This window comes from Cinclus cinclus, chromosome 14, assembly GCF_963662255.1.
Source record: "Cinclus cinclus chromosome 14, bCinCin1.1, whole genome shotgun sequence".
NCBI classification, from domain to species: domain Eukaryota; kingdom Metazoa; phylum Chordata; class Aves; order Passeriformes; family Cinclidae; genus Cinclus; species Cinclus cinclus.
This window is the reverse complement of record NC_085059.1, coordinates 4,897,954-4,920,384: the sequence shown is the minus strand read 5'-3', so window position 1 is coordinate 4,920,384 and position 22,431 is coordinate 4,897,954. Positions and strand designations below refer to the sequence as shown.

Sequence of the window (22,431 nt, the reverse complement as noted above, 5' to 3'; positions counted from 1 at the left end):
TGGCCATCAGGAAGGGAGTGGTCCCTTTAAGGGGCGTGGTTTACACAGGGGGCGTGGTTATTCCCAGTTTTACGACTCGGTGTTCTCCACCCCCCGCTTCCCAGTTTCTCCAGGCTGGTCCCAGTTGCCTCCAGGGCTGCGCCCAGGCTCACTCTTTGGTGCCCACACCCCATCCCCCCCTCACCCCAGCTGCCCAGAGTTAGCCAAAGTCACATCGAGTTGTGCCAAAGTCTCACCTGCCTGCCCTGTACCTGCCCCCAGCTGAAGCCACTTACTCCTAGTTGCCGGCTGGACTCTCACTCATAGCCTTTTGTCATCTCCCCAGTCATCCTCAGTTCCCCCAGTTACCCTTTACTGCCCCTCACCTACTCCCAGTTACTCCCAGCAGATGCCAGTTGCTTCCAGGTGCTCCCAGTTCCACCCAGCAGATCCCAGTTACCACCAGGTGCTCCCAGTTATCCCCAGCAGATCCCAGTTCCCACTGGATTGTCTTCTGTAGGCCTGCAGCTGCCTCCCAGCCATTCCCAGTTCATTCCAGATGCCTGCTGGATTCTCTCCTGTAATTCCACACCTGCTCCCTTGGCTGTCACCAAGTCACTTGTCCCCCCCCCCACCTACTCCCAACTGCTCCAGTTACTCCCAGTGAGCCCAGTCGGCCACTGGATTCTCTTCTCTAGACCCACAGCTGCTCCCCAGTTACTCCCATTTGTCTCCCAGTGACTCTCAGCCTCCCCAGTGAGGTTTCCATGGGACACCTACATCTGGATGGGACTCATTCCATTCTGGGGGAGACCACTCCAATGCTTGAGGGGTGGGGACCTGCCACCATCAGCTGTCACCTGCCCAGGTCCCACCCTGGGAGGGTGCAGATCCTCCAGATCTTTGGGAAGGACCCTTTGGAGGCAGCGTCAGGCAGGAAGAGGACATAATTTAGGTGCGAAATTGCTGGGTGTGAGGAAACAGCAAAATGGGGGAAATCCTGGAGCTGACGAGATGGAAACAGAATCGTGTTGTGAGCAGTGCTGGCTGGGGAGCAGCAAAAATCTGCTCCTTGTGGGCTGGAGGGAAGGAAGGATGGACAGAGCAGGAAGCCTTGTCCAAAGGTTTGGAGAAACAAGCCAAAATCAATGCTTGGTGCTGCCAGTCTCCTGCTTGATGGCTTCCCACAGACAGGGAACATTCCCGAACTTCCCAGGAGTTTGGGATGAAGCTGTGCTGGAGACAGCCTGCTCAACCCAGCAGGGTCTCAGAGAGGGGCTGAGGATGGGCACCAGGGCAGACGGGCACTGGGATGTTCCCTGACATCTCAGTGGATGCCAGGCTGGGATTTCCAGGGGATGGAAACCCCTTGGAAGCAGCAAGAGGAGCTTCCCTCCTGTATGGGATGAGGAATAGGATGGCAGGGAATTCTGGGTGCTGTGCTGGCTGCAGGTGGAAGAGACAGCATGTCAAGGTGTGATGAAATCATGGGGGTATTAAATGACATTTCTGGCTGTCCCTGCGAGGACACTGCCCTCTCCACACTGCTCCTTGGGTGGCTTTCCTTGTAGAATCCCAGGTCCAGTGTGGAGCAACGGTTTAGGGGATAGGATTGGGCAGGGACACTTTCAAAGGAGACCCAGGACCCTCTCACTGTGACCCCACAGGGCACAGCTGTGTCTGGGGACACTCAGAGAGGTCACCTGGCACCTAGCCCATCACCCACGGTGGGAAATAACTGGGATTTAAACGTGCTGAGCAACACGGCTGTCCTGGGAACTCATGAAGTAGTGACGTCTCGGGGTGGCTGCTCCCTCATGACGATTGTCCTGTCCCTGCTCCACCAGCTGCTGTCAACAGATAACGCCTGGCTGGGGACATGGAGCCACTCTGGCAGCACGTCCCAGTGCCCTGCTGGGCGAATGGGGTGAGGAGAGGAGAGGAGAGGAGAGGAGAGGAGAGGAGAGGAGAGGAGAGGAGAGGAGAGGAGAGGAGAGGAGAGGAGAGGAGAGGAGAGGAGAGGAGAGGAGAGGAGAGGAGAGGAGAGGAGAGAGAAACACATCCCTGCTTCCAGCTGGGATCGCTTTGCTGGCTGAGCTGTGTTTTCTAGAAGCTGGTAACTGCTCCGGGCATCTTCAGGGGTGTTGGAGCAGAGCAAGAGAAGCGTTGGGGAGGGATATTTTTAGATGCTCTTTGTGCTCAGAGAGCAAAACCAGGCTGTGGCTGAAGGGCCATTAGCTGCTGGGCATGTTTGAAAAGCTGAAGAAGGGCTGAGGATTCAGTTTGACACGATGGAATAGAGCAGCTTTGCAGACACGACAGCAATTTATGGCCTGAGTGTTGAAGCGAAGATCCCAAGAGGAGACTGGATCTGGGCAGCCCAGCCTGTTTAGCTGCCACATGGGGTCAGGGTGGCTGATCCCTCAAAAGGACACGTTCACATCGTTTGTGGGGTGATGTTTGCTCCAATGGCTGCGGGAGAGGTGCAGAAAAAATGCGGACAAGAGGTAACGTGGAATTTTGCTGGGATCAGAGCCAGCCAAGGGACAGGGTGACAGGTGACAGCACTGTCCCACCAGCCTCTGCTTGGCCTCTCTGTCCCCTCCCTCCCAAACCACCTTTTAACGTGTCAGTGTTTCCAGGCAATGCCTGGAGGGGGACTGAAGCCTCCAAGGACCTCCAGGATTCAGGGATGCCCCAAGAGCGTGGCCTGGGAAAGAAGGAAGGGCAGGGAATGATGCAGGGACTGGCAGGGAATGGTGGTGCTGGATGAGGTGAGCAGGCAGAAAGAAGGCAGCTGCCTCCCCCAGAGCTCCAGCTGGATTGTCCTGTGTCTCAGATTCCACTGCCTTGGCTGGTGCGGTCGCACAGGACGGGACAGGAACTGGGATGGGGTCAGGAGGAGCAAAGGATGCAGAGCCCAGACTGTGGACATGCCACGAGCATCCAGCCTGCAGCCAATCCTTGGTGTGGTGCTTTAGCCCACGTGGGTTCTGTCCCCACCGGTCAGGATGGACACAGCCAGCCTGCTCGGAAGGGAGAGTTCCGTTGTGTGGATTCATACCTCAAATGCTGGCTGCTTTTGGGGCAGTCAGGAGCCAGGGTGTTGTTCTTGGGTCACCTGCAAGGTGATGTGCGGGCCCATTAAAATTCTAACGGGGTCCTGCAGTGGGACAAGGACTGAGCCCCTGCAGGGACGCTGAAGGTGAGGTGGTGGCAGCAGGGTGGAGACTGGGAGCAGGCGATCCCTGCTTGGAAGAATCAGGAACAGAAGCACAGGAACAGCTGGGATAATCCAGCTGCAGAGCCAGGAGCGAGCAGCTTAACAGCAACAGAACCCCCTCCTCATCCTGGTTCACCCCAAAAAAGCCAGGGTTTGTCCTCAGGCAGGGCCACCCTGTGTCCCCCAGGGTGTGGAAATGCCTTGACACCAGAGGCTGTGGGAAAATGGGAATCTCCCCTCCAAGTGGGGAGTCCTGCTCAGCCTGGCATGGCCGGACTCGGGAAAGGGGGTGGGGAGCTGGAATGGGGCAGGGTGCAGCAATGCGCTGGGTGGGCGGGAACGCCCAGGAGGAGAAAAAGCGATTTTATTGTGCAGGACAGCGTGCGTGGGCACGAGGAAAACGGGAATTCGCTCACTATGACTGCATCCCCTCAGGGCCCTGCAGAAACCCAGAGCTGCCAGTTCCCCCTCTGCTCACAAACAAGGGCAAGGAGCAAACTGCCTTTGAGGTTTTGCTTTGTGAGGTGTTCCTCAGCAGAAAATTGCCTGATGTAGCAACTTGTTGGTCCAGGGTTTGGAGATCTTTGTTCTTCTGTGGCCCAGCAATCCATGGCAGGAGGAAAAGTCTTGTTCTTGCCACAGATGTTCCATCCTAGGGCCTGTGTCCCTGCCAGGACAGAGGACAGATGGGTATCACCTGTGATGTGGTGACCTGGAGCCCTCAGGCTGAGAGCCTGGAGGAGTCACAGGTCATCTCACAGCAAGACGGAGTCCAGAGGGATAATTCCCAGGGAGGAATGTGTGCATGGATCAGTGCTTGGTTCAGTGGAGATGGAGTGGGAGGGATTTCAAGGGTTGTGCTCCTCAAGGTTTGGGTAGAGAACTGGCAGGTGGCTGAAGGATGGAGAGGAGCAGGTCTAATTTCCCTTAGCAAAGGAGTGGAGGGTGAAGCCTCCCAGAGTGAGGATAATGTGGTGGAGAGGAGAAGGTGGTTGTGGGACCACCACAGCTTGAGCTTTCAAATGGTGTAGCCACTCTTTTTTTTTTTTTTTTTTTTTTTTTTTTTTTTGGGAAGGAGAGAGACACAGGAGTCTCCCGGGGCTCATTTCCCACCATTTCCTCAGTGCTGGGATCCCTGCGTGGGTGTCTGCACCCCTCTGCCTCCCCCACACTGGTGTGTGATCAGTCCTGCTCTCACTGAGCCCTCACTTCCACCCTTCTCCCTCCCATCGCCAGGGCTCAGTGCCCTAAAAATCAAGGAAAGGAGGGTGCCAGGGGAGCTCGGGGCTGGCACGCGTGCGGGTGAGGTTATTCACCCCGGGGCGGGCGGCAGGCTGGCAGCTTCCCTGAGCAGCGCTCCTGCGTGTCCTGCTGCAGCCTCCGGCATCTCCCCGAGCTCCTCTCCGCACCTTCCTCCGCCGAAACAGCTCCGGAGAGATTTTTTTTTTTTTCTGGGATCGGGACAGGCAGCCGCTCTTGTGGCAGAGAGCGGCAGAGAGCGGCAGGCAGAAGCAGCTGGCTCCTTCCCGGGGAAGGCAGGCGGGGAGCCGGGGCCCGGGGGCCGGAGGATGCTCGCCGCCGTCCCCAGCCGCGGGGATGCGGGGTTGCTAGGAGGCAGGTGAAGGTGAAGGTGAAGGTGAAGGTGAAGGTGAAGGTGAAGAGGAGAGCGCTGCGGAGGACCGCAGGCCCAGGTACCGCCGCAGCGTGGCCGGGGGACAGGAGGGGGGGGAATCTTCTCCGTGCCGGGAAGCGGAGCCGGCGAGTGGGAAAGCGAGCGCTGAACCCTTGGGAAGGGAGCCGGGAGCGCCCAGGGGAGCCGGGGCGGAGGGAGCCGCCTCGGCTGTGCTGGGAGAACGATGCGGGAGCAGCCGGCGGCTCGGCCCTCCGCCAGCCCCGCTGCCGCGGCTCCCTGCCGGCCGGTGCCGGTGCCGGTGCCGGTGCCGGGCCTCGGCCGTGAGTACCGAAGGCTGCGGAGGGGCGGCGCGGCGCTGGAGGATGCTCAGCCATCCTTCGACAAGGGCGAGCCGGGGGATGCTGCCCGCCGCAGAGCCCCGGGCAGGCCGGGACACCGGTGCCCTTGGGAAGACGCCGGGAAGGGACAGGGCAGCGCCGCAGCCCGGGGCCGGCGGGCCTTGCGGGGACGCTGTCGCCACCGCTGCCCTTGGGATGCCTCTTGCCGGGGGCGTGCGGGGCAGCAGTGTCCTTGGGAGACAGCGAGCAGCCACCTCCGGCCGCTCCTGTCCTCCGCACCGCGCCGAATCCTGCGGAGATCCTGCCGGATCCTCCCGGCTGGGAGCTGCCCTTTGCCCCGCAGGGGGAAGGGGAGGATGGGCACGGGGTGGGGGCGAGCGCCGGGGCTCTGACCTTCTGCCTTCCCCCTTCTCCTAGATCCGCATGTCAGACCATCACCATCCCAGCGATGGGGAGTCAGATTCCCAGCACGGCATTACTGTGGTCTTCCTCCTCGTCCTTGTGTTCTTCATCATGGGGCTGGTGGGGTTCCTGATCTGCCATGTCCTGAAGAAGAAGGGTTATCGCTGCCGGACGTTCCGGGACGAGCTTGACCCAGATGACAAAGATGGGGTGGAGGAGCTCCAGGATGGTGAGTGCTGGGGGATGGGGGCTGGGTGGGGGCTTGGCTTTTTGCCTGGTGTGGGCTGGTGCTCCTCATCCACCCTTCTGGGATGTGACATGGGGCTGGGAGGGTTACCTGTCATGTGTGGCTGGGTTGGGAAAAAGGGCTGGGGAGGTGGGAGCAGCACCATGTTCCCTGGGGATCAGGAATGTGAAGGCCAGGGATCCCTCTGATCCACGAGCTGACAACATCTGGAGGTGACAGGGAGGTGGGAACCAGTGCCTGGCCCTTCCCAAAGCAGTGTTATCACCAAAAGGTAATTCTGATGAACATCCAGGACTTGCTGAATCCCCAGCATCTCAATCACAATCCCTGTTCCCTGAAGGAAAACCTCTCCCAGCTGGAGCATGAGCTGTCCCTCTGCCCCTTGGGCATTAAGATGTCTAGCAGGGAGCCAGCTGGTGTTGGCTATTGGCCATGTCTTCTTCTAGTCCCTGCTGTGTTCATGCAGACCAGAGAAACAGGGGTGTTGCTAGAAGGGGAAGGGACCTGTAGGGAATTTTTTACATCGCTGCAAGTTGTTCTGGGGTGGTTGGATTGGGAAGTCGCTGCCGCATCAAGCGTGGGTGCCTGGCCCAAGCGAGCTCTGTCATTCGGTGGTTTCCCGAGTCTCTGCTGAAGTGGGGAACACACGTTCCTTCAGCTGCTTCCCAGGCTGGGAACAGCCACATGGTGCTCCAGAACTCCTTCAGCTCCCATCGGCAGTGCTGGGGAGGATCAGCACCTCCTGCTGCCGCTGCCTGTGCTCAGGAGGGAAACGCGGCTCCTCCGGCTCAGCCACGGATGCAGCCAGAGCTTCCACGTATCCATGGATGTGCTTCTCTGGTTTTAATGTCTTGGCTGTACATGATATGGAGACAGTGTCAGAACCTTCCTGGATGGGCTTTGACTTCTGGAGACGCCACAGCCCAGGGAAGCATCTCCATGGGCTTCCAAGACCATGGTAGCAGCCCTTGAGTCTTTGAGGCAGCTACCTGCCGGACCACAACTCCAGCCTGCTTCCAGGAACAACTCCCACTGCTGACCAGGCTGGAGGTCCATCCATCCAGGCCTCCTGCCTCCAACAGTGGCTGGAAGCAGGTTGAGGTGAATGCTGTGGATGAATTCCACAGCAGAGCAGGCACCCATCAAGATTCCTCAGAAAGAGTCTTTCAGCTTTTAATAGTGGGCAGCTCTGGGGCTCTCTGTGTCATTGTGTGTTCCCCATTTCTGTGTTTAGTGGGTCCCAGAGGGTTTATTTTCTGTGCACGTGTCCTGTTTACCCTTGGAGCCTTGAGCACTTGCAGCACCCTGCAGCCAGGGCCTCCAGGGCTGGACAAGGACCCTCCTCTTTGAGTTTTTGGAAATTTTTCTCCAGATGCTCCCCTTTTCTGAAGGAGCACCACAACCCCCTCTCCCTGCACACACAGCTGCTGGCTCAGCCCTTTCCTTTCCAGGATGAGGTATCTGGTGTTCCCCAGTGGCTTCCTGGTGTGGCAGGGGACACGAGGCTTCTCCAACTCCTACTCTGCTGATGGAGCTGCTCCTGGGAAGGGATGAGTGAGCAGAGTCCCCAAATCCCTCAGTGCCATGTTGTCTCTTTTCAGATGAAGAGGACGAGAAGAATGACGACACTGTGGAGAAGATTGTGAGGTGCATCATCCAAAACCAAGGTGAGTGTTTCTGTGGGCCAGCCCAGAGCCGTGCAGACCACTTTGGCTGACGCATTCCCATTTTTCCTTCTCTCTTCAGCAAACGTGGAGGCCCTCAAGGAGATGTTGGGGGAAAATGAAGGGGACATACCAGTGCCAGTGCCAGTGCCCAGGTAAGGGAAGCTCATAGCAGCTTGTGGCTGCTGCGGGGTGAGGGACAAGCAGCCCCTTTCCAGCTCCCACAAAGCATCTTCTTAACGGGGGAGTCCTGCTCTCCTGAGGGTTTTGAGGAGTGCTTCACCTCACTGCCAAGTAGAACAGCTCTTCCTGCTCTTCCTCATTCCTGTCCCTAGCAGAGGTCCCCCTCAGAGCCAGGGCTTGCTGCAGTGGGGCTGCACCAGGGTGGGGACGTCTCTCTGATGTGACACAACCTGTCATGTCCTTCTGTTGCAGCCTTTGTCCCCACAGCAGCAGCCAGGACGGGGGCCCCCCTCACCACCACACGGTGCACCTGGGCTCCACGCAGGCCCCCTGCATCCACTGCAGCAGGAGGAAGAGGCACCCGCTGCAGCGCCAGGGCCGGTCCAAGGAGGGCAAAAGCAGGATGCTTCCTGGAGAGACCACTGTCTTCTCAGTGGGCAGGTACCCAAAGGAGCTTTTCCAGACATTTCCCTGCTGGAATGAGCACCATGGGCTCTCCTCAGCCCTCCTGTTCCTTCCCCCTTCCCTGCTTGCCCGAGGTTCCCTCTTGCTGCTCTGCATTAAGCAGCAGCTCTGCAGCTAGAGCTCCTGAGGACCCAGGTGGGTCCTGCACCTGGAAATGCCTGTGGTATGTGGCAGGCTGTGATGCACCGGTGGCTTCCCTCCTTCCCCGGGAAGGTGACTCAAGCTGGGTTTTCCTGCTGAGTCAGTGCTGGGCACAGCCCCATGTCCGTGTCCTTTCAGAGCCCACTGTCCCAGCTCGGTGCAAGCTGGGCCCTTGCTGCCCAACTGGGGGGCTTTAGGGACCTCATTAGGGGGGACAGAGGGGACAGCCAGCCTCTGTACAAGCCAGCACCTACTCAGAATGAAAGGGGCTGTGCTGCTCCAGGTCGCTGCCTCTGACGATGTCTGTAATTAGATGACACAGCAGCGATGTAAGAAGAGGGGAGTGTTCCTGATACTTCCCATAAACGCTTTCCAGTCCCCACCTGGTTTCACCTCAGGGGACTTCCGGAGCTTCCTGTGGTCTCTGTGTAGTCACTAACCTGTAGAACAGTCTGTGGGCTCACCCGGGCTGCCCCATTCCCCAGCAGAAAGGGTTGGCAAAGTCTTGCTGGGCTTGGCTCCCACTGGCTGTGGTGACACCTGGGGCAGGGTGACAAGGAACCTCTGGTCCCTGCATGGCCATCGTGGTGAGACACAAAGCTCTGTCATGCTCAAGCTGTGCACAAGGTCTTCGTTCAGGGCTTGAGCCTTGAGGAAACTGCATGTTGTGGTCCAGAGAGACAGTCCTTTCATGGGACTGCTGAGCCACAGTGGCATTGGAATCATGGGTTGGAAAGGACCTCAAAGTTCATCTCATTCCCCTCTCTGCCATGGCAGGGACATCTCCCGCCATCCCAGAGTTCTCCAAGCTGGCCTTGGACACTTCCAGGGATCCAGGGGCAGCTACAGCTTCTCTGGGCAACCTGTGCCAGGGCCTCAGTGCCCTCCCAGGGAACAATTCCTCCTCAATATCCCATCCATCCCTGCCCTCTGGCAGTGGGAAGCCATTCTTTCTGTCCTATCCTGTAGATTTTTCCACCATCACGGGCAGGAGCCTCAGCAGGGAGGTGAGCTGGGGCTTTCAGGGGAGCTGGAGAAGCAGAGAGACCTGCTGGACCTCCCCAGGCCGAATTGCAGCTGGGATCATATCTTGTGGCCACTGCCAGCTCCTGGCTGCCCCCATGCCCATTGCTGTCCTTGGAGGTGGTGCCCAGCAAGCCAGGGCTCTGCACAGTTATGTCCTCACCACTAATTCATTCCCTGGCTGGAGCCCAACTCCATCCACTCCTCCCCATCCTTTGTCCGTGCTCTTCCCAGTCTCCTCTCAGCACTCGGAGTGCTGGACAGGATGGTCTCCTTTCCCAAAGGCACCTTCCCTCAATTCCTGTTTTTTTACTCTTTAACCCTCTTAATATCCCACACCACAGGACAGCCATCCCATTTCTCCAAGGCTTATTTTCAATCCTGAATCTCTTTGGTACCAGGTCCGACTGCTAACGGACCTATGTGCACATGAGGTACAATCCCACCTCCAAATTCTGCTTCTTATTTCCAGGCTGACCCCTTTTCTTCTCCAGATCCTGGAGGACTTTTCTAGGATTGCCCTTCCTGTGTCTTATTTATGACAAATATCTCGAAATTCTTTGACTCAACACTGACCCTACAAAACAGGGCTTCTTTAACCCTCCTCTAGAGTTAAGGACACACCCTCAGGTCTTGTTCTCCTTTATTTTTGGTATTGTTTTTGCCTTGAATGCAGTGGTTGAGAGTCCAGCACGCTCCTACATGGAATGAGCCCTGGTTCTGATAGGCACAGGCTCTACCCTGAGGAGTGGAAAGGAGGGGAGCTGTGGAGGTCCACGAGATCCAGGATGGAGTTTGGGGCATCTGAGAAGGCTTTTTAAGCCTGGAGAATTAGAAAAGGATGATCCAATTGCCCTCTAACACTTCCCAAAGGGTGGATGGAATTTAAATGAAGATGGAACACGATTCTCCTTAGAGATGCACTGGGAAGGGCAAGAGGCAGTGGCCACGAGTTACAAGAGAAATCCAGAAAAGATGCGAGGAAAAACTGTTCTGCCATGAGAATGGTGCAGCCCTCAACAGGGCCCCGAAGAGTGCAAGAATCTCCATCCCTGAAGATTTCCCAAATCTGACTGGACAGGGCTCTGGGCAAAGTGCTTGGGGGTGGGAGGGGGCCCAGACATGAGCAGGACTGAAGATATGGTCTTGACTGGAGACCTCCTGAGGGCTTTGTGCACCTAAATTGTTGCAAACCTCTGCAGCAATCAGGGTTATGTGTGGTATAGGATGATTTACCACTTAGCTCAGCGCTTTCCCTCGACCAGTCATAGTCAGTGGCAGAGTTTGTCCATAAAACATCTGTGTCTGACCCCTGTCCTCAGCCCCATCAGCCAGAGTGTGCCACGTCCCACTGAATACAAAATCCCCAGGGATGCTGATGAGGCAGCCAGGGCTCCTCTGCCTGAGTTTCCCTCACCAGCCAGAATCTGGCTACATTACCTCTTGTGCCCTCTCCAGTCCAATCCCTTCCTGCTCTCTCAATCCACTCCTGACCCTTCCATGACATTGCTCAATGGCATTACCAAGAAATGATCCTGTCACTTGTGTCTCCTTCCTGTCCCTCTTCAGGACCAGAACATCCTTTGGCCTCCCCAAATTGCAGTGCTGGTGTCTTATCTCCAAATATCTGGACAGACCTGAAAGGTCACATTTGCTGCTGCTTGGCCTGACCTGAGCAGTCCTGTGGGAACCTTCTCCGGAGCTGGAGCATTTCTCATCTCGACCTTGCCAATCCTGAGCAGCTTTCTGACCCTGCTGAGGGCTTGGTGCTGTCCACAGCCTGGGTTCTTTCATCTCTGCCAACTCACCTGGCATCTGTTCTTATCTTCTGGACTCTCTGCTTTTTCCTTTGGAACAGCAGCGCTGCCACATGCTTGACCTTTGGGTCTTGCTCTCCTTCCCCCACCAGCAGTACTTGAACTTTCTGAAATTGTGCTTTGCCCTGCCGCTGACTTGCAGCTGAACCTCAGCAGAGCCAGGCCTTTGGCTTTTCCGTGTGCAATCCATGTGGCTGAGCATGGGCTGCATGAGGTCTCTGGCCGGTGGACACAGCTCACCATGGAGGAGATTTCCTGTCTGCTGGTCCAGCAGCAGCTTGCAGCACTGCTGAGGAGGAGTCACAATGTGCCACCATCAGCTCAATCGCAATTCAGACTTTCAGGCTTTGCTGACACCTCACCCAGGCTGAGGGAACTGGGAGAGGAGAAAGCTCCAAGGAGACTTTAGAGCCCCTTCTAGTGCCTAGAGGGGCTCCAAGAGAGCTGGAGAGGGACTTGGGACAAGGGCAAGGGGGAATGGCACCCTGCTGCCAGCAGGCAGGGTTAGAAAGGACATTGGAAAGACATTGGTGGTGAGGCCCTGGCACAGGGTGCCCAGAGAAGCTGTGTCTGCCCCTGGATCCCTGGAAGTGTCCAAGGCCAGTCTGAACAGGGCTTGGAGCAGCCAGGTTGAGGGGAAGTTGTCCCTACCCGTGGCAGGAGGTGGGACTGGATGATCTTTTAGGACTTCCTTCCAACCCAAGTCATTCCATGAGTCTGTGATCCCTAACTCCCCTCTTCTCCCCACGTGCAATGTTGCATCATCCCTGATTATTAACCCACCCTTTGAGGGTGTCAGAGCCATTTCTGCATTTCTTTTCTCATGCCCACCCAGGAGCTCTGAGCTGTTACCTTGTCATGGTGGAACCTTGGTGAACCACTCATGTACCCTCCAGCCCTCCAGGGGATGGTGCAAAACGTACTCGGGCAGATTTTAGCAGATTTTAACTCCTTCAGCCTTTGATCCCCGTATCCAAATCACTGAAAAAACCTGTCCCTGCCTTCCCTTAGGGCACGCTGTCATCCAGGTTGTCTCAGAGCATTTCCAAGAGCTGAGATCTATCTTGCTGCTGGGAGGACAAGCTCTGGATTGAGCTTTCCATCCTTCTCTTTCTCTTTGTTCTGCTCAAAGCGAAGGGAATATTGAGTTTGGGGGCATGGCTTGAATGGGTCTGAAAGGTTAGAGATCACAGCAAAGAGAGGAGATCCAGGGCTGGAGGTACAGGGACTCCTGCAGGGGAAAGACAGCGCGGAAAAGACCGCTCTGTCCTGTCCCCATTCCAGGTTCCGCGTCACACACATCGGGAAGAAGCCACCCGTGCAGGAGCAGCAGGACGGAGCCCTGCCCGGCGGCAGCCGGCAGCCGAGCACGGAGGAGCTGGAGCGCAGCAGCGAGAGGCTCCAGCGGGAACGGGCTCTCAACGGGACTGTCCCCATGGGCGGCCTGCAGAACGGAGCCATCCAGACGGGCACCCAGAGTAGCAGAAGCATCGAGCAAAGCCTGTCTGCCATCCCGGCTGTGAACACACCGGCCAGCTCCGGCACCCGTGACAGCCGGCGGGCGGGCGGGGGGTCCGGTCCGGCGGGGTCCCTGCAGGATGCTGGCTCTGCTCCCGGCAGCTCGGGCCGCCAGCGGAGGCTCATGAGCATGCCAGCGCTGGGAGCGTCGAGTCCCAACATCCCAGGAGAGCTGGCGAGGGAAGGAGCCGGTATCTGCCTGGAGGAGATCGGACTGGAGTCGGCAGATGAAGTGTCGGATATTCACGGGAGCCTGAGTCTGCAGGAGCAGGCTGATGAGCTGGGAAGAGACGACAGCAGCAGGAAACAGTCTGGAGGGGAGGACGGGAGGCAGCAGGTATGTTCCTCCTCTTCCTCGTCCCCGTGTGGCCCCCTGGGCTGGATTTCCTACCCATTTTCCAGGGTCTGAGGTGGTGGAGTGACTGGGACAGGTTCCACCCTGCTTCAGACCTGCTGCTGGTTGCTCCTTTTCCTTTGTGGAGAAGCTCTTTGGGAACATCCATTGGGATTTTGACCTGGAGAGCTCCACTGCTGCACGTGGTGTCTCCCAAACCGTCACCGCAGTGAGGTCCAATGTGGCCAGTAGGGAACAGGCAGGGGCAGATTTCTCCAGGAGCCTTTCTTGCCCTGAAGGCCAGGAAATGGGGAAGCTAAGTGGTCATTTCTTGGCTGTTTTTCCCAGTCTTGAGGAGCTGTGCTGGGAGAGGAGGAAAGTCCATCCTGCCTGGAGCTCCCAGCAACATGGTATCTCCCAATATCCCACCCAACCACCTTGCTGGAGGGGTTAGAAAGCTCCAGGGGATTTTCTCCCTGGAATTGCCTCAGTGCTGTTACCTGAGAGCAAACGAGGCTGGTAGTGATGGTTCAGACACTCAGCATTTTACTCACAGGGTCACACACTCATGCATGGTTCTGCAGCTGGAAAAGGTGATTTTTATGGAAGGGGGCTGGAAGACACCCCATGTGTAATGCCAAGAGCCTCAAGAGCTGGCCTTGACTTGCCTCACAAAACCAGCAACAGGGCAGGACTGGAAGAAAAAGGAAGCCAAATGCCTGGGTAAAATTCCTGGCATGCTTCAAAGCCAGGAGAGCCCCTGGGGCTGGTTGTGCAGGAGCTCCACGGGCTGGGCATGGCCCATGCACATGCCAGCAGCTCCTGGCAGGGGGTGGCATGGGGCAGGACTAGGTCAGCACGGGAGAGGCCTGGGAGAGGTGCCTGGTTAGATGCTGGATAAGGACAAAGCAGGATCCCACTGTTTCCCTCTTTGGTGACCAGGCTGGAAGGTTTGAGCTGCTTTATGGAGAAGCAGGATGGAGCTGATGGGCTGCAGCCCTTCCCCAGAGACCTGGGGAAGTGGTGACAGGTCCTGCTGTGACCCAGTGAACCTTGGGTGATCCCCTGTGATCCCTGGGGAAGCAGTGACGTGCAGGCCAAGCCGAGGCACATGGTGATGTCTGTCCCCTGCATAGTGCCAGGCTTCTGCCCTGGATGCTGCATGTGGTGTTGGGGTGCTCCAGGACTTGGGGTCCCAGGAGAATGGTGTTGGGATGTTTGTCACCAAACCCTGGTGCCATTTGTACCCTCCCCCATCCCCTTAGTCACAGTCAGAGCCACCACGAGGGGTGTTGGCTGCTGCTCATCACATCCTGCAGGTGATGGGGAGGGCAGAGATGGTGCCTGGGCTGTAGTCACTCCTGGAGACTCCGTGGGGGACCCCTAGCCCAGCACCCCTTTCCCAGGGGAGTGCTGACATCCCTCCTCCATCCCACAGGAGCCCAGTGCCACGGAGCAGGATCGTGTGTGACGTGAGTGCTTGTCCCCTTGTCCCCTGAGACAATGTCTGGGGTGGGAGGGGTGGCAGGGCACCATCAGTGTCCCTGCCTTGGTGGCTCTTAGCTTGGAGATGGAGAGAGGATGAAGCCTTTCTCCAGGGGGTCGGGAAGTGCACAGGCAGTGACTCCGGGAAATGCCACCTGCGGGCGGTGGGGAGGTGCCACCGCTGCGGAGACAATGTCCTGCCTCTCTCCCCACAGCTCCTCTCCGCTCCCGGCCGGAGCGTGGACGGGAGGCGCGCAGCCCCCGGAACCCTCGGGGCTGGGGGGGCTCTGCCGTGGGGCAGCCGTGCCCGGCCCCGGGTGGGCAGCTACGCGCTTGGCATGGCCGGAGCGACGCGCCAGCGGCACCGACAACCGCGCTCGGCGCCAGCCTTCATCCCATTGGCAATAGGTACCCGAGTCCCACCCAGCGCACCCTCCCCGAGGTCACCGGACACCCCCCCGAGGGACCTTCGGGCGTGGCAGGGGCAGGGCAGCATCCAGAGCCCGCTGCCCCCGCGGCCCCCCAGCTCCGGGGCAAGGATGCGAGGGGGCCATGGCGAGGGGCAGGGATGGAGGGAGCGATTTGAGCCCCCCTCTCCCACCCCGGGGCGGTGGGGAGCACCCCCAGACCCACCCGGCACGTTCAGCACAGAGCACAGCTCCCCCCCACACCCCACCCCAGCCGGGCACCCCTGCCACGCAGAGTGGGCACAGGCACAAATCCTGCACCGGCAGGTCCCTGGGAGATGCAGGCGGAGAGAGAAGCTCCCAGCCCCATCCCACAGGCACAGGAGGGGCCGGAGCCCGGCCCTGGGGGCGGGATTGCCCCCGGCCAGGCCAGCCCCGGGAGCTTCGGTGTGTAACGCCCTGTACATAGACGAGCTACAACCATTAAAGCTGCTGAACCCCTCGCCAGGGCCAGCGGATTTATTTGGAACAGTCCCCCCCCCCCCCCATGCCCACTCCTGCCTGTGGGGGCTGTTGGGATGCAGAGATGAGTTCCCCAGGAACCAGGGCTGTGCTGGGAATGCATGGGCAATGCCAGGCAGGAAGGGTAGAGGCAAGAGTGGGGTGAGATGGGGCCTGGTTGTGGCATTGGGCACCCCAAAAAAGGGGTTCTGGCTGCTGTGCTGGGATGCAGGACCACTCTGCAAGCAGCACTGGGCAGGATGTGGCCCCTGCAGAGACCAGCTCGAGGCATAGGGCAGCACCAGCCCCTGCTGCTGGGACAGCAGGTTGTGATGGTTTGCTTGGACAATGCTTTGTGGGGGCTTGGGTGGCCCACAGGGTCAGCTGAAGTGAAGCTCGGGGTCAGGCTCGGGGGCTCTGCCGGGCGGTGGGGGTGGCGCACGGAGCTGCAGAAAAGGATAGGAGAGGGAAAGGGAGAGAAGTGGCCAACACGCTGAAGCCACTCATCCCTCTTCAGACACCTCAAAACACCCAAAACGGGTGGCTCCATTACAGGAGGGCTGGGGCAGGTTTTGGGGTCGCAGCATCTCCGAGAAGGGACTTACCGGCCGTAAACGCGTGGCTGCCAGGTCTGGAGAGCTCTGCCCGCTGCTCGTGCCATCCTGACGGCAACCTGGGAGGACCCAGCAGCTCAGCCTGGCTCTTGGGGCTCCCCCAGCCCCTTCCCAGCTTCCCCCAGCACTCACCTCCCAGCGCTGTCTCAGGAGCAGGGCTGGGGACCAGGCTGGCCCCGGGTGCGAGGCCAGGAGGGGAGAAGGGCGGAGGGGATGGTGATGGCAGCTCCTGGGAAGACACAGCCAAGAAAGATGGGAATGGTGGGAAGGGGGAATGGTGGGGAGTCTTCACCTTGTCATGGACCATGGGGGGCTGCCCGTGCCAGGGTGACCCAAGGACCCTCCTGCCACCAACCTGCCCGGCTGCCTCGCGAGCCCCGGTGAGCTCCTCCACCACCAAGGAGGGGAAGACGCCGACGCGGCCATCGAAGTCTCCGGTCCAGAAGCCATCGTCCACCTCACCGGCGGCACGGGGCAGCACCCGGATGATGGCCCCCTCAGGGAAACTCAGCTCCTCTGGGCTCTGCCCCTCGTAGTCGTACAGGGCTCGCACCAGCCAGGCTGTGGGGAGGATGGGGAGGGGGCTCAGCACCCTCTGGATCCCGTCTCCCTCCCCGGGGTGGGGGTGATGCCCAGCACCCACCTCCAGGCTCCAGCACCAGTTCAGCAGCCATGATGCTGGAGAGCTGGCGGTGCAAGGCAGAGGGTCCTGGGGGGCCAAGCCCAGCCCCCGAGTCACACCCCAGGGACAGCAGGTACTTTTCGGGGACGTAGCCAACCTGCCCAGCCTTGTTCCGAGCCTGAGGAGGCAAAAACCACGTGAACGTCCCAGGCTCCAGAGTGGGGCCAGCCTGGGGACCTCCAAAATGTGTCCTCCAGTATGGAGGGGGGGGGCTCAGCCTGCTCCCACCTTCACCCACTCCTCTGCGTCCCCATCCTCGATGATCTCCAGCTCCTCGCCCTGGCTGATGGACAGCTCATCCGCCTGGCAGCCCTGCAGGAGATGGGGACAAAGCTGCAGAGAGGCTGAGGTGCCATCCCTGGGCAGGCAGGGTGAGGGCCAGGCAGGCAGGGCAGTACCTGGTAGCCAAAGATCACCCGGCAGGTGTAAGGGTAGGTGCGAGCAGCAGGCCCAGGCTCATCATCCTCATCCGGCTCGTCACTGTCCTCATAGTCATCGAACTCGGCAGGGTCCAGCCCCGTGGGAGCCTCCTCACCTGTCCCCACCATGGCCCCGGCCAGCCAGGCGTCCACATCCAGCCCTGCTGCCCGCAGCAGTGCCAGCCGTGCCTCGGCCTTCACTCGGCTCACCTGGGGACACCACCCATTGTCACAGTCATTGTCACCTCTGCTGGTGCGCCAGGCGCGGGGGCATCCCCAGCACCACACCCCGAGTGCAGCATCCCCTCCCTGTCCCTACATCGCTCACCCTGGGGGTGACAGACCTCGAAGCCACCCCAAGCTTCCTGACTGGAGCACCCACCTCCGCTTTCCGGATGTTCTCCCTCGCTTCTTCCATCTGCCGCTCCACGGCCGCTGCTTCTGCCTCCAGCCCCTGCTGCCTCCTGGCCTCCAGCCGCTGCAGCACCTGGATGGGCACCCACAGCTCAGAGGGTGCTGGCAGCCGGTGAGGGGCTGGAAAAGCCCCTCCCTGAACTCCTCTGGTGCTCTGTGAGTCAGGACAACCCCCACCTCCTCGCTGTGTGCCCTGTTCTTGTGGTCCCGGGCCACCCGCGTGGCCCAGCGCCGCGCCTCCTTCTCCAGGCTGGCCCCGTCGTCTGCTGGTGGCAGCAGGCACACCTGGGCAAGGACATGGGGTGACAAGGGGGTGGCTGGGCAGACCCCACCTTGCTGTACGAGCCCCTTCACTCACCTCCTCCACCCCGGCAAGCTGGAAGCGCTGCTTGGGTGCCAGGGAGAAGGCAGGGTGGTCCTGCAGGAAGAGGAGGAGGTCCTGCTCCCAGCACACCTGCAGCAGCGGAGCGGCGTGGGGCCGGGGGCTCTCCTGTGCCCTCCTGTCCCACCCAGCTCACGGGAAGGTGCTGTTACCCGTGCAGATGCCTCCACAACGCCCTGGAACCAGTCCCGGGTGGCCCGGCACGTCTCCACCTCCGTCCGGCTGGCGGCCGACAAATGCTCCCGGAGCCGCTCGTAGAGGTCCCCGTCCAGTGCCTGGGGGAAGGCGCGTGGGAACCCCCCCAGCACTGCCACATCCCCCCACTGGAGCATCCCTGACCTCCCCAGGGCAGCCAGCCCTGACCCTGGGGATGGGTCTGGGCATCTCCTACCTGCATGGCCGCGGGCAGCTCCACACGCTGGTAATGCTCCAGGTGGGCAGAGGCAGACACCAGGGCGAAGCTGTACTCGTTCTGCACCCCTGCCAGCTGCCTCGAGTGCTCGGCCAGTCGCGCTGAGAACTGTGGGGACGTGGGCAGTAAGGCTCGGTGATGGTGCCCCGTATCTCCACGCCTCCACCCGCTCGGGTACCCTGCCAACCCCCGCGCCACTCACCTTGGCGCTGAGCTTTTGCAGACTGGCCTTGGTGTGAAATATCCGCCGGTCGCTCTTCCGCAGGCTGGGGAGGATGGGAGGGGGGTGTGAGACCACCCCTCGGCTACAGCAGCCCCCAGCCCCGTCTGCCCCACTCACCGTGCCTCCACGTCAGCCGCCTTGTCCTTGGCCACCTCACTGCTGCGCTGGAGGTGGCTGAACTTCTTTTTCGCCTTGTCCAGCTCCTTCACCGTCTCCAGCAGCTCCGCCTGCGCTTTCTGCAGCCGCTCGATGCCCTGTAGGGAGCGTCAGCTGGGGGGGGACAGCTGTCCCCACTGTCCGGGCACAGGGGACATGTCCTTGCCCCGGTACCTTCTTGAGTGTCCTCTCCTTGGCAAGGCGGGCGCTGCGGGTGGCCTCAGTGGCCAGGGCGCGGTAGCTCTCGGAGGAGGTGACACGGACCTGCCCGGCGAGTGCTGTCCCCTCGATGACACCTTTCCACACAGCAGCCACGCTCCTGTGGGCACAGGGGTAATGCAGGGCTGGGTACTCCCTGCCCCTCGACAGCTTTTGGCGATGCTCAGCAGGACTGTCAGGGCGCTGGAGTTTGGAACATCTCACCCTCCCCTAAATCCTGGTGACACCTAAATCCTGGTTGGCATTAAGCAGCTCTTCAAGCTGGGAGGGCCATGGGTGGGAATAGCCAGCCCCAGCTGCTCGTCCCCAGCCCTGTCCCTGCCCCCAGCCCACCTGGAGTCACCGGCCTCGCCACGTCCTCGCTGCCAGTCTCTCTTCACAAACTGGCTCGCCAGCCTCTGCAGAGCCTGCGGACGGACCTGGCATCACTCCCCGACCCTGCCGAGCACTCCAGAACCCACCACACCCCCAAATCTGGGCTCTCCCACCCCGGCTGCCCACCCCATGGACCTGGGGACACACGTGTCCCCCCAGAGCAGAGACACACACACATCCCCGTGGCTCAGTGTCAGCAGGAATCCCATCATGCTCCCTATGAGAAAACCTCTTTGGGGGGCGGCCACCACAATGAAAGGACCCTCCTGCTGTGGCTTTAGGGACAGAGGACCTGCAAGGGGACATCAGTGACAGACACTGGCTACAGAGAAGAGGAGCCCCAGCAAAGCCAAGCATAGCAAGACCCCAACCCTGAGGTGATGGTGACCCCCAGCCTGGGAGGGGAGGGGACTCCCAGTGAGGGAGGGGAATGACACCATGGCCAGCTGCAGGAAGGGGGGACACAATTCTGCTGCAGTATGTCCCCAACGGATGCTGCAGGGCCATCTCACATCAAAACCAAACTGACATTTCAGAGCAGCGCCCTGTGATGACCCAGCAGACAGCAGAGCCTAGTGGTTTCCTCCCCCAAAAAGGTTTTCCCTCCAGGCTCTCAAAACACCCAAGGTTTGGGCCATGCTGTGCTCAGCAGAGCCCCCAGCGGGTGCTGGAATGGTCAGAGTCCTCCTGGCAGGATGAACCATCTGCCACCACCCTCCAGGGCCAGCACGGAGCAGCCACGCTTGGGTAATTTCCGAGCTGCCCATTGCCTGTGTGGGGCCGTACCCAGTTCCTGCCCCAGGCAGGCAGGGCGGGGCCTCGGTCTGCCCGGGACACTGATCCTGAATCCCGTGGCATCTCCTTACCTGCCCATACTCCCTGTCAATGGTGGCCCTCTGCTTGCTGTAGGACCTGGGGGGAGAGGGGACACAGAGAGGACACACAGAGAGGGGCAGGGATGAGCCATCCCCCTGCCATCACCCCCTTACCATCAACCCCTGCCACCATCCTGTCCCCATCAGGCCATCCCAGTGACTGATGGAGCCCATGACCTCGAGGTGACAGGCTCAAGGTGAGCCGTCCCTGGCCCCTGGCCAGTGCATCGAGCTGCCTGGTCCCACTCTGGGGACACACACACACATATGGGATGAGCTGTTTCATCTCAGCTCGGGGACGCACACACATGGGACGAGCTCGACCCGGGTGTCACACGTGTTGTCCCTACCTGATGTCCTCCAGCAGCTCGGCGTCCCGCTGCTGTTTGCTCTGCAGGCCCGACAGCTGCTCCAGGAGATGGACCCGCAGCTCCTGGGTGAGCTTCACCTGCGGGATGGTCCCGCTCAGCCCCGGGTACCGGCGGGGATGCGCTGCGGGGATGCGCTGCCCCCCCGGCCGGGTACCCCCACTCCTGAGTGCCACCCAAACGCGGCCTCGCTTCCCCAGCCCCATGAGGCTCCACCGGGGTCGAGTGTCGGTCGCGGCAGCAGGAGGGAGGACCCGGTCCTGGTGACCCGCCCCGTGGCCCGGCCCGAACCCGCGCTCACCTTGCGCGGCGGCGGCTGCATCGCTGCGCTGCCCCGGTGCCGGTGCCGGTGCCGGTGCCGGTGCCGGTGCCGATCCCGATCCCTGTGCTGGTCCCGATCCCTGTGCCGGTCCCGATCCCTGTGCCGGTCCCCGATCGCCGCCGCCCCGACCCGCGTGTGGGGAGCCCGGAACTGCCGGGCCGGGCTCGCCCCGCCCCCACAGACCACGCCCCCACGGTCAAACCACGCCCCAAAGGCGAGCCCTGCCCCGCCAGGCCCCGCCCACAACGCACAGGCGGACGCGCCCCAGACCACGCCCCCACGATAACCCCGCCCCTTTGACAAGTCGGTAGGAAACCACGCCCACTGCACCAGGCAAAGCCCCGCCCCTCGGGGCTGCAGCGCCGCCTGGTGGTCGATGCTGCACATGTGGGAGGAGGGATAGGGGACAGGGGGACAGGGGGACAGGGGGACAACAGGGGGACAGGGGATAGGGGATAGGGGATAGGGGATAGGGGACAGGGGGATAGGGTACAGGGGGACAGGGGACAGGGGGACAGGGGGACAGGGGGACAGGGGATAGGGAATAGGGGATAGGGGATAGGGGACAGGGGGACAGGGGATAGGGGATAGGGGACAGGGGGACAGGGGGACAGGGGGACAGGGGATAGGGGATAGGGGACAGGGGGACAGGGGGACAGGGGATAGGGGATAGGGGATAGGGGACAGGGGGATAGGGTACAGGGGGATAGGGGGATAGAGGATAGGGGACAGGGGGACAGGGGACAGGAGGACAGGGGACAGGGGGACATCGGGAGAGTGGTATAGGGAGAGAGGGGGATAGGGGACAGGGGGACAGGGGGATGAGTGGATAGGGGGATAGGGGGAGAGGGGGACAGGGGACAGGGGATAGGGGATAGGGGACAGGGGGACAGGGGACAGGAGGACAGGGGACAGGGGGACATCGGGAGAGTGGTATAGGGAGAGAGGGGGATAGGGGACAGGGGGACAGAGGGATGAGTGGATAGGGGGATAGGGGGAGAGGGGGATAGCAGGATAGGGGAGTAGTGAGATAGGGGTATGGGGGATAGGGGGATGGGGGACGGGGGACAGGGGTGGGGACAGGGGGACAGGGGGATAAGGGGAGAGGGTGATGGGGGAGAGAGGGATAGGGGGACAGAGGGATAGGGGACGGGGGATGGGTGGATAGGGGGATAGGGGATAAGGGGAGAGTGGGATAGGGGGATAGGGGGACAGGGGGACAGAGGACAGGGGGATGGGGGACATGGGGCGGGGGACATGGGGGCATGGGGGGACAGCGTGACACGGGAGTACGGGGGACAGGGTGGCATGGGGACTGGGGAACAGGGACAGGAATACAGGGACAAGGGGAGACAGGGATATGAGAGGGAAGGACACGGGGACATGGGGATGTGGGAAGACAGGGACGTGCGACAGGGATATGTGACATAGGGACATGGGGACATGGCAATGGGGAGACAGGAATGTGGGACCCAGGGATATGGGACACAGGGACGTGGGGTGATGGGGAGCACTGCCCTTGGGCGGGGGACATGGGGACATGGGGAGTACTGGGGCACACAGAACCGGGATCACTGGGGCCCAAGTCTTTGTGCATGAGGATGCACAGG

At 60.6% G+C, this 22,431-nt stretch overlaps 2 protein-coding genes across 3 annotated transcripts; one reads left to right on the top strand and one right to left on the bottom strand.

Moving 5' to 3' along the window:
- Positions 1-1,971: 1,971 nt before the first annotated feature.
- Positions 1,972-15,361, top strand: RELL2 (RELT like 2). 2 transcript variants are annotated; one of them, XM_062502160.1, is made up of 8 exons: positions 1,972-2,486; positions 5,591-5,804; positions 7,430-7,489; positions 7,569-7,641; positions 7,922-8,110; positions 12,400-12,970; positions 14,406-14,439; positions 14,668-15,361. In XM_062502160.1, the coding sequence occupies exons 1-7, from the start codon at positions 2,436-2,438 to the stop codon at positions 14,436-14,438; spliced, it is 1,191 nt and encodes a 396-aa protein (XP_062358144.1). In that variant the 5' UTR covers positions 1,972-2,435; the 3' UTR covers position 14,439; positions 14,668-15,361. The 2 variants fall into 2 exon arrangements, with proteins under 2 accessions (XP_062358144.1, XP_062358143.1); XM_062502159.1 differs by having other exon boundaries at positions 7,424-7,489.
- A 305-nt stretch (positions 15,362-15,666) lies between these two features.
- FCHSD1 (FCH and double SH3 domains 1) lies at positions 15,667-20,963 on the bottom strand. Its single transcript, XM_062502156.1, is given in 20 exon segments — positions 15,667-15,806; positions 15,966-16,033; positions 16,107-16,203; positions 16,330-16,535; positions 16,618-16,774; positions 16,885-16,968; positions 17,055-17,285; positions 17,458-17,562; positions 17,667-17,788; positions 17,791-17,832; positions 17,835-17,943; positions 18,024-18,146; positions 18,263-18,391; positions 18,486-18,549; positions 18,624-18,760; positions 18,837-18,981; positions 19,215-19,288; positions 20,123-20,168; positions 20,482-20,579; positions 20,801-20,963. Coding segments are annotated over 20 exon segments (2,124 nt in total). The 5' UTR covers positions 20,822-20,963; the 3' UTR covers positions 15,667-15,740.
- Between the last annotated feature and the right edge of the window lie 1,468 nt (positions 20,964-22,431).